Source organism: Phalaenopsis equestris, unplaced genomic scaffold (genome assembly GCF_001263595.1).
Source record: "Phalaenopsis equestris unplaced genomic scaffold, ASM126359v1 Scaffold000002, whole genome shotgun sequence".
Lineage (NCBI taxonomy): Eukaryota > Viridiplantae > Streptophyta > Magnoliopsida > Asparagales > Orchidaceae > Phalaenopsis > Phalaenopsis equestris.
The window spans coordinates 64,285,643-64,297,127 of record NW_018164444.1 but is presented as its reverse complement, the minus strand read 5'-3'; the positions used below and the strand labels follow the sequence as shown (position 1 = coordinate 64,297,127).

At 34.7% G+C, this 11,485-nt stretch overlaps 1 protein-coding gene across 1 annotated transcript in view; it reads left to right on the top strand.

Annotated features, from left to right (window-relative positions):
* Positions 1–4,269: 4,269 nt before the first annotated feature.
* The window catches only part of LOC110019553, a 44,768-nt gene continuing 37,552 nt past the window's right edge, over positions 4,270–11,485 (top strand). Inside the window, exons 1-3 of the mRNA XM_020717267.1 lie at positions 4,270–4,653; positions 5,089–5,237; positions 5,365–5,498. Coding sequence (XP_020572926.1) covers positions 4,608–4,653; positions 5,089–5,237; positions 5,365–5,498 — 329 coding nt within the window. The 5' untranslated portion in view covers positions 4,270–4,607. The remainder of the gene's footprint in view (positions 4,654–5,088; positions 5,238–5,364; positions 5,499–11,485) is intronic.

Sequence of the window (11,485 nt, the reverse complement as noted above, 5' to 3'; positions counted from 1 at the left end):
TTTTTATCCCAGCCGGTCGTCTATCCTGGCCAGCTAACTTTTCAACCGGTCAGATATATTGGGTCTGTTATTCTACCCCAGCCGAACGACCACCCTGGCCAACCACTTCCAGTGAGCCTGTATTAGGTCGGCCACCTTTAGTAGGTTGGTCGCTTGGGCCGGCCACAAAAGACCATCTGGCCGACCACCTCCAATAGGTCGGCCACATTTGGTCGGCTGGCCATCTCGGCCGACTACCAGCAACTAGCTTGCCACCTCTGGCCTGCTGACGACATCGGCGAGTTTTAACGATGGAAATGCCCTAAGTCATGAGATCCAAGCAAGGAAAGGACTAAATACCTCTACTGCCCCCATAAAGTAAGGGCATTGTTGTAATCATCTATTACCTCTCTCTTACTATAAATAGATGACACTTGGCATGTGTAAGGGTCTCTCTCTCTCTCTCTCTCTTAAACCCCCATATAGGGAGATCTCTCTCCCCCTTCCCTCTCTTGTAATCTATATTTCTAAGGAATAAAAGGGGCAAAAGATCCCGAAAACACTCCTCTTTGCCCCCCAATGGGGAAAATCTCTCTCTCTCCCATCTTTTATCTCTTGGTTGACGTGCTCTGCCTCTCGAGCACTCACATGATAGTTTTGAATTCAACATTATACTTAAAAGGGGTTCTTACATACTTAGCATGTAAAACATTTCTTTTTTACTTATATTCTAAGTTTGAATATTATGAAATTCACATTTGTGTTAACACTTTTCTTCTCCAACCTTCTTGCCAGTGTCAACCTTAATTTATACGTGTGATCCTGTCAATGAAGAAGAAAGGAGGGAACTTCAAAGTTCTTTGTATGTGCGATCTCGTCTGCCAATGTTGTCGGAAGAGAAAGGAGAGAGTTTCAAAGGTCTTTATGTCTTCATATCATGCAAACTTGCAAATATTGGGATCTTCCTTTTGTATGCTTATACACACATACCCTGAGTTAAGTATATACCTTATCTGGTGTATTTATAGATTAAGCTTATGTATGTAATATGATACAATGACTGAAAAATGTTGCCATGTGATATAAATAGTGTTATGATTTTAATAAGTATTGCTAACATCTATTTTGCAAAAAATGCAATAGCAAGTTTTATATATATATAAAAAAAAAAATAGAGATTTGCAATTTTTTTTTATTCAATCTTCAATTATTTTATGGTATGTTTATAATTCTATTGGATTTGTAATGCATTAACATTAGTTAAGTTTTTTATGTGATTGTTCAAGCTTATACACGATCAATAAAATTGCATTTATGGTTTAAGTAATAAAGTGAATCGAGTCCATAATCGTTCTCATGGGAATTAATGTAAACATCAATTTAGAAAAATAATTATATAAACACTTGTCTCCAAAACCCTAATTTTCTAATCAATTTTCTAAACTTTATATGATTTAGTCAAAATTGCTAAGTAAAAATAATCAATTTAATATAAACTCTTGGATTTACAAATTTATCGATTTAATTACCTAAATTATGAATTCAAAACAACTACACTCTTCATTCAAGAGAAATGATGATTTCTTATCTCCATCAATAATTAAAAACCATAATCTAAAATTTAAATTGTTTTTATATGTCTATGGACTAAGAAAGTTTAGAATTGATCAAACCATTTCTCTATATGAGTGCGAAAATTTAGTTGATATAATTATATTCTTCCAAATCCTAGTTAGTAGATTTGCATTTTGCCGATATCTAAAACTCACTGTAAATTTTAAACAAATGTTTGTGCTGAATCCTGATTTATCCATGAATCACACCTCAAGAGTTAAAGCATAAAAAAGATGAGAGAGAGAGAGAGAGGGAGTGGAGTGGACAATAATGAATGATAAAATATCTTGTCTAATGGTATTTTCTCACAAAATGATCTCTTTATTTATAAGGGATAGTGTACAACATTTGATATCATAATTTTGTTTCTACTTTAATGGGGCGTATACAAGGTATTCTAGATATTTTACATGTGTTAGTCTATTTTTCGACTACCCTATGACTTAGTTGGCTGGGCTAGCATGGGTTTGGCTTAATATAATTGGTTTAGTCGGCTGGGCAGAGTTGATGTAGTTGATCAGCTGGACTTGATTAATTTCAGGTTGGCAAGACTGACTTAGTTAGCTAAGCTCTGTTGATTGGTTGATTTAGTTTAGTTATCCACCCTCGATCTCTAGATTAGGGGCTCCTATCAGCAGAACGTGATTAGGTTATCTAGCAAGAATAAATTACTGTAACCCGATATATAGCTTATTCATCGATGAGGGGGCCCTTCAGAATGATTGTGAGGCTCTATTGTATTGAAAATTCCTGATCCCTGATGAGGAACCTCGCAGGCATTCGTGGGACTGTTGGAGTGATGAGGAAATAGATTCTTTCCTCATGTTGGTTCTACTGAGAGGTGGGTTGATGCCTTCACTCGGGTTTCTAGTGGTGGTAAACTCGAATTCTTATCTATTTTGCTCTGGTCTAACTGGTTCAAAATTGGATTATTCTTTTTCTCCTTCTCTTGGCTCGGTTAGCCTTCGTCCTTGGCTAGAATGACTCCATGTAATTGGATAAGTGGGCCTCTTGATGTTCTGTCGATGGGTACTCCTTTGTCTTACTCCACTCCTTCTAAACGGTTGTATCTCCTTGGGATTCGTGCTTGCGCATTCTTAATGTATATATTTTAGTTTTTTGGTTGTTTACTTCTAGAAAGTGTCATGCACTAAGAATAAGAGAAATAAATATAAAAGTATATATCATTTATTTCACAATCAAAGTGTTAATAAGTGAACTCCATAGATTTTGTGCCGATGATTCTTATAAATAGGGCATGCCAAGACTTTTTAGATATTTCATAGTTGCTTTGCATCTCATCTAAATTAGTAGGTGTTGACATCAATTTTTGATGTAATAAGTGTAGGATGTCTGCACCTTTGGTTCGATCCTCATAATTTTTTCTTTTCAAATTTTTATTTATTTTTCTTCATTTTTGACAGCGAGAAAATATTTTAAACCTAAACCCTAAAACTTGAGAAGCTTTTATATATTTATTTACAATTTTCTACCACATTATTTTTGATATCAAGTGCAAACCCTAATTCTAGACTGGTTGGGTCAGGATTTTCCATTTCTTTTGAATTTATATATAAATTATATTTAGACACGTACTAGTTTAAGATTTAGTTTGAATCCAATTTTACATCCAAACTCTAGTTTATGTCCCTTCCCATCCCAAATTCGCCTAAAACCATCACCTCACGACTAAAGCTAGTTGGATATTATGGCAAAGTTGAGATTACGACATAGGCTTCCTTTTAGAAAACGATGAAGTTCTGTTCGGTTGGAGTGAATGGAGCCATCTGTAAAAATTTTCATCTGATGAACGTCTCTAAAGATTCGTTAGGGAAAATTTTTGCCATTAAAATAAATTTGTTGAGAGGAGATGAAGCCCTAGGTTGTGTTTGGTTTCAACTTAAATTTACGTCAAGTATGACTCAAGTATGATAAATTTAGATTTATCTTAGACAACAGAGTTTGCGAGCAATCGATGGAAAAAATCTGTCTCGTACTTGGATTTAATAAATCTAGATTTACATCCAAAAAGAAGACCACGAAAAATAGATAGAACAAAAAAAAAAAAAGATTAAACAAAACATTGGATTTAATGTTTAGTTTTTTGATATTGGAAATTATTTAAGCTAAATCCATGACTAAATTAATATTATGCTACCAAATACAACTTTAGGGAGTGTTTTGCTACAGATAGGATTTACGTTAAATAAAACTTGGTAAATCCAATAAATCCAAATTTATCATATCTAAATATTATTAAATCTAAAATAATGTTTGGTTTTAAATCCAGTTAAATCTATTTGATGTGTCTGACCTAACTCTATTTGAAAAATTGTTTTCCTCAAGATAAATCAATTAAATCTCACTAATAAGTGGATTTATTAAATTCAAATTTAACTTAATATAGAGTTTATCTAATCCCCCTTAATTAGGCTATTAACAATCTGATTTCGAGCCGAGCTTTAGTGAGCCTAAGATCGGTTTGAAAAAAATTTGATCCAAAATTTTGACTGATACCTCGGCTCTTTTATCTAGATCGGATCTTGATTCGTGCCAAAATTCAAATCAACTTTCAAGCGATTGACCATCTTTGACCTAAATTTATTAAATTCACCTCTTTTATATAATTAGGGTTGTTAACAAGCGATTTCAATTCAAATTAGAATCAGTCGCATAAAATTTTTAGCTTCGGACTCGATTCGTGTATTTGATGGGCGCCAAAAGTCGAACCAGCCCTACCCTTAGTGATGGCAGGGAAACTCCCATTTTTCTCATCCTGCAACGGTCATACCATTGAGGTAAGCCTGTTCGCACTGTTCTTCCTCTTCGCTCGTCCCGGATTCATAGCGTCAATTTGAGATTTACGGGAGCTCGGGATTTATGAAGGTAAGTTCTGCGTAAATCCTGCTTAAAACGGGCTGCCAAATAGCCCCAAAACAGAATCTCACGAGCCATTTTAGCTTTTGTTTCAAAAATCTTGATAATTTCTACTCGCATAAACCCTAGCCTGTGGGATGGAGCACGAATTACACGAAGTTGATTGCAGCAATATATCAAAAGGTATCGTTTCTGTCTTATATTTTCATTCCCGGAAAAAGTTTTTTTTTTCTTTCTATTCTCTCTACTATTAATCGATTTGTTTCCCAGCTTTCTCCAATGCATGCTCAACTGTATCTCTGTAATTTTGTATTGGTATCAGATCTTATCGATTTTTTCATCGCTTTCAATTTTCTCATGTGGATGTATTATGGGTTGATTAATGAATGGATTTTTGTGAGAGTGATATGAGTTCTCGGGAAGTGTGCTTCTTGGACAAAGAAATGGTCCTCTGTTTATGCTGTAGTATTCCTGTAGGTTACTAATGCACTCTCAATATCCGAATACAAGGCCTTAGCCCGTTTTTGCCTCAGTTTACATGTTTTGTTTATTTCAAGCTTATGGTTGCTCTGTATGTGAAGATTTCTTTTTTTATTTACAGTTTTCTTAACTTTGCAGATTCTGGAATTCACCCGATTATAGGCATGGAGTCCGTGGCTGCCACAGTTAGTGGTTACCATGGTACCGAGAGATGTAAAGTAATTAAACTGATTGTATGTACTGGCGCTAATTATGTTGGCGATATGGATAGATCCATTACACATCTGGTTAGTTTCTTAACTGTTTCAATAATCAAAAGATTAACACACAAATGTTTGAGTAAATTTCTAGTTAGTTTGCCTATCAATTTTTGGATATATGAGCTTTGATTGTGTGATACTGTTGACTAGGCAGGTTTGCTGGCAGTTTGAGGGTAAGAAATATGATTTAGCACGAAAAGTCGGAACACTTATAATCAGCCATTGTTGGTTCGAAGATTGCTTGAAAGAAGGAAGGCGCCTTCCAGAAGGCCCTTATACCATGCAGAGGTATCTTTGATTGCTCATTTGATTCTAGCTACTGCAAATTAACTGCTAGTGCTATTTGGTGCTTCAATAATTGGATGAAATTATTTTTCATTTTATATTTGAAGAGCACATACCCTGAATAGGTTCTCTGTTTAGGATGCTAATTTATTGCAAATCAAAATTTTGATCTAGTTTGCACATAAACAGATGCAAGCCCTTTATAGATCAGGAACTTAATGACGTAAAGAAACTGCTTAAGATATGCTGGCCATAATGCCACTTAGACACTTACAGCTCATATGATCCTATGCACGGGGAAGGTGACCTACACTTTCTATTCTGTGCATTCTCCATTGGTTGGTGTGCAATGACTAGTTATTTTTTTTACATTAATTTCAATAATAATAAAAAAAGGTACTGCAGATCAAGCAAACTTTGTGGCCTTCTCTGCAATTTCTTACTAGTTCATGAACTTTTTAAATAAGCTGGCTGGCATGCAAAAGTCACTAAAAGAGGAAAAAAAATGATTGAGAGATGTAACTACCATATTGTTTCATACAATGTAAGTACTAAATAAAACTCAATGCTTTGTTATTTACAGTTGAGCAGTGAGGAACATAACTAACATGAATAATGTTACATGTCTTTGATAATATCGAATTTTACATCAAAAGATGACGTGGCTTGGTTAGGGATCTGTCGATTCGGAAATCTTAATTTTGCTTTTTATCCTATTTCGTTATTCTCACCTTAAAATGCCTTATTTTTTCTCATCTTTTTGGTTTAGAAATGAGAATATTTATCGCTAACATGGAAGTTAAAGGGTATAAAAAATGAACTTGGGTCTTTCCAATTGTAGATGTACAAACTACTAACTTAGTTTGATGTGACCGTCTTCCGCAATTTAATGTACGCTTATGTATTATAATTCAATCTTCTTTTATAGTTCATTTAGTCAGTGCATCACTTATCTAAACACCAATCCAGAGATTGAAGGTGAAGATTGCTCTTGGAAGTTAAATGTAACCTCTAGATCGAGATATTTCTAACATATGCTAATTTTCACTGATTCTTTCTTATGCTTATTTTTTTTTAATTCATTAGCTATAGTGATATTGAATTCTAGATTTATTGGATCTATAATAAAATTTTGGAGCAAACATTTTTAGTTCTATATGACTCACTGAAGATGCACGTATGAATGATATTGATCAAGTCCAATAAAATTAAACTAAAAATCAGCTTATAAGCAAATTGACGTGGGACATCATAGGATTTCTAATATAGATCTAACATGTGATGTGAAAAGCCATGTTGTAGACATGTAAAATTTACATGTCACAACCTAGTGTTGAGTATGGAGCGCTGTCCACTTCCTTATTTGGCGCGCTCACTGTTATGGAAATTATTTGATTATAATCCTCACTTATTTACTTTACTGATATAATTGTTTCGTTGTTCGTACCTTTCCTCGATTGGATGAGCTTCCTTGTTCGCACCTTCGTCTCTTGGATCTCGCCTCTTCTGCTTTGCTTCGTTGCTATAAAAGAGCCTCTCGATCTCTGTTGATCGGGGTGGTGAAGAGTTCGAGCAGGGTGAACTGTTCGTTGCATGCACAAGATTTCAGGGAAGAGCAACTTCGTGGAGAACAGGTTGGGAAATAGTAGGTCTCGCGGAAGGTTTTCTTCGATGACAACAATTCGGGCAAATAGCAGGCTTCGCGGGAAGGTCTTCCCAACGGGAGAATAGTTCGCGACAACAGTTCCCAAACTTCTTTTCCTTTGGCTCACAGGTGAAGGAGAGAGGAAGAAATAATTTATTCTTGTAATCGTTGAGGCTATCGACGAGTGTAATCCTCAAAATAATAAAATCCTCTGCAACTCCGTGGATGTAGGCAGTTTGCCGAACCATGTAAATCTGTGTGTTGCTTATTATTTTGCTAATTTCTCATTCTAATTTTTCGCTTTATTGCCGTTATTTTTCAGAACTCCTAGTAATCCTAAATAACAATTGTCTTCTTTATTGAAGACGGAAATGATAGAAATTGATTTAAATGAAAATTGTATGTTTATCTACTATAAATTAACTAGTAGAATTAATGATCATTAAAGTCATGCACACAATTGAAATTTCACATAAGCACAAAAAAAAGAAAAATCAAACAAAAAAAACAAAAAACCTAAAGTTTAATGAGTCTATCTAAAGTTTAATGAGCCCGACTAAACACAATCTCACTTTTAACCGATAATAAAAAACATCATAAAGGAAGAAGAAAAGTAAGAAATAAAATGAAATTACCAGAAAGCAAGACTCATACTTTTAAAAGGACCTCTCCTAGAATTCATTGAATCTTTCACTGATCAAAAGTTAATCATGAAGAAGAATTTGTTGATCGAAATATAAATTTAATTCAAGATTCAATAAATTTCTTACATGCTTCCTAACCCTATTCTGTAATCATAACGGTAACTATGAAAAATCTTCCACTATCTTGACCAATATCCGAATTCCCTAAAACCTAAGAAATTTCATAGTGGCAATATTTCAAATATTGGGCTCCAAAGTTATTCGAGGTACCAAAATGGGGAAATAATTTGTTTAGGACTTGTGTAGAAATCTTAGATCCAATGACAATTGTAGGTAACCAGTCTAATATGTTGGCAATTTATAAAATTGTTTGTCCTAACATTATTTTAGGATATTTATTGAGAAAGAGAGCTATTATGATATCAACAGTGGTTTTTCTTTCGCTCAGTTACTCCGTTTTGTTAGAATATAGACACACAAATAGTACTCGTGCTATTTTTTTTTGGGAAGTATGAGGGCAAAATGGTTAGAGCAATTTTTAGCATTGTTTCATTTGATTCATTTAATCTCATTACCAATTTGATTTTTTATTATCTTAAAAAGTTGAAAGAGATGGTATTTTCATCTTTTTTGGCCTTAGTAAACAGAATAAGGTGTAGGTGCAATCGTCGATAAACCACAAACAACGAAGCTCTAAAGATGTTATGTGTAGAAGATGGGTTTCACATGTCATTGTGAATGAGAGAAAAACAAATAAGGGCTCTCATATTACTTATTGAAAGAATGGTATATTTGTGTATTGTTAGTTCACAAATATCACAATGAATTTTCTAATATTGATTTCTTTGAATAATGAAGAAAACATGATTTTGAGGAAAATAAAGAATGTGTGGCCAAGGTGTAGATGCTGAAGTCAAATTTTTTCTTGTTTGGATTTAAGGATTTCCAAGCAAAGAAATAATAGTCGAGGTTTTATGAAGTTTTCTTGATCATTAGATTTCTCTTAGTGGTAAATATCATCCATTTACTTAGCAATCCTAATTATGTTCTCATTTGGATTTAAGGATTTCCATGAGAAGAAATAATAGTTAAGGTTTTATGGAGATTTCTTGATCATTGGAATCCTTGAAGTGGTAAATATCATCCATTTACTTAGTGAGGCTAATAGTTTTCATGCTCTATTCTTGAAAGACACTATGCACTGTTAGAAGATTTATTAGGAAATAATTTATTCCTGTTTGAAGTTATGAGGATTAGATTTATTTCCTAATATAATTTTGCCATTTCCTATTTTAGATTTATTTCCTTTGATTGAAATTTTTTTCCCTTTTCTATTTTAGGTATTCCTATTTTATGTTATTTCCTTTATCTCAAAATAGTTAATATGAATTGGCTAATTGGAGATATTAGGTTATATATCTTTCATTTCATATTATTTTCTTTTTTATTGCCTTTCCTATTTTAGGATTCATGTAAGGGTTGTTTATAACCCCTTACATATCAATGAAATAATTTCGCTTTATTCCGCATCATTCTGAATTTGAACATGGTATTAGAGCCTTGAAAAATCTTAGAGTCTCATGCCACTGAAAACTTTCTGTTCCCTAGTCGACAATCTTTGCCGTGCTGTAGGCACTTCTTCCGTCTCCTTTTTTTTTTTTAGTTTTTTCACTAGAAATTTCCTCCTGCAGTCTTTCTCACAGTTGAAACTCCGCTTCTTCCTTACCTCTTTTGCCTCTGTGGCAGAGCACTGCCCTTTTCACTCTTCTGCCTCGTTTTTGTCTAGTTAGCGAGCTACCGGTTCATTGACAGCCATAAATCTTCGAGCTAAGAAGGTGTGGCGCATCTTCAAGAGATTCGACTCTAATGTTGACAGGGGATTGAATCGCAAAGAGGAGTTGTTTCTCGCTCGTGAGGTTGCCGAGGCAAGCAACAACCAATGGGCACAACTTCTAACCCAGATCCATGTGAACCTCAAGATCTCACTCGAGGGAGAGGGCATGGTGATGAACGCTTGTGAGCATTATTGTGAGGCCACTATTCTCCTTCCCACTCATTTCCGTGCCATGAAACTGCTCGGTAGCATGCTTTTTGGTGTGGGCAAGTACTGTGCCGTCGAGAAGGCTCTTAAAGAAGCTTTCTGTTTACGTTTCAACTATGCTTATACCCACTACGAGCTAGGTTCCGCCTTGCATGCGTTGGTTGAGGATGAGCAAGCAATTCAAAAATTTTAGAAGGTTACTGATCTTAAACCCGACCATGTAGATGCAATTTATAATCTTGGGGACCTGTTAATGGACACTGGGAGGTTTGCAAGTGCGTTGGAAATGTACACTAGGTTTTTGGCTCCTCGACCCAAAAGTTGGAGGGCTCAGCTCAACAAGGGTGTAGCTTTATTGAGTGCTAACGAAGATAAAGAGGCCATGAAGGCTCTTAAGGAGGAGCGCTTATTCTGTGCGGACACCGCACGCAACTATGTGTGCGTGTCCAATGAAAAGGTGACACGTGGAACTGTGGCTCCCACAACTTAAAAAATGAAATTAAGACATTCTTACGGCGCAACCCGACCCGAGTCCGGCCCGAAACATGTAAAAGTAAAACAACACGCTTGAAAAAAGGTGATTTCATCCGAAACCCAAATGTCGCCCGAGCGAGAAGAGTGCAGAGCACCTTCATTCGATCTTTTAGGGTTTTTTGAATAAGAAAAACTTAGGTTTTTAGAGTTGCTGTTGGAAACCGAAGAGAGCCCAGTGAGAATAGAGATTGAAGAGCCCTTGAGAATGAAAACCGAAGAGGAATCGACAATGGAGGCCGAGAAACGCAAGAAAAAGGAAACAAAAGAACGAAAGAAGAAGGAATTCCAAGAGGGTTCATCTAGGTAATTTTTATTTTGGTGGTTTTATTTTCATTGAGAGGAGCATTTGTGTATTATTTTAGCTTTACTTGAGTAACAAATTACTCAGAGTAATATATGAGTTGTATTTTACTGTTTTTGAGTTGTACACTAGTGCACACAATATTACCTTAAAAAAACCAACATTAAACTGCAATAAAACCTGTTATTTAATTATAATACCAAACTAATCACTATTTAACACTACCTTAAATATTACCTGAGTATTACAGAAATAATACTATAATAATAACAGAATACAACGAAAAAACTACCAGAATATAACCTTAATACTACACCAGAATATAACCATAATACTATTAATACTAGAATACAATGGGAAAACTTTCATAATATAACCTAAGTACTATACCTGAATACAACTTAAGTAATACTACATTAATACCAAAATACAATGGAAATACAACCAGAATATAATCTAAATACTACGATACCAGAATACAACGTAAGTAATACTATAATATAACCTAAATAATACTATACGATATCACATAATATTGTTTAAATATTACCCTAGTAATCCCGAAAGAAAACCTTTCTACCTAACCCCTTATATATTTTTGCATTATCTTGTTTGATGTAGGTTTGGGAACCCAAGGTTCATGAGTTGTAGATGCTAATCATCTGTAGTTAGAGATGCGCTTGATAAGGTCAGGTCTGCTGTATCTGACGAGATGAGGAATGAGCTCAAAGTATTGAATGTTGATCAGTTCTTTGCACTTCCACCTTATCCCTAAGACAATGTGGTCACACTTCAAATATTGCAATGTTAGATACATGAAAAAAT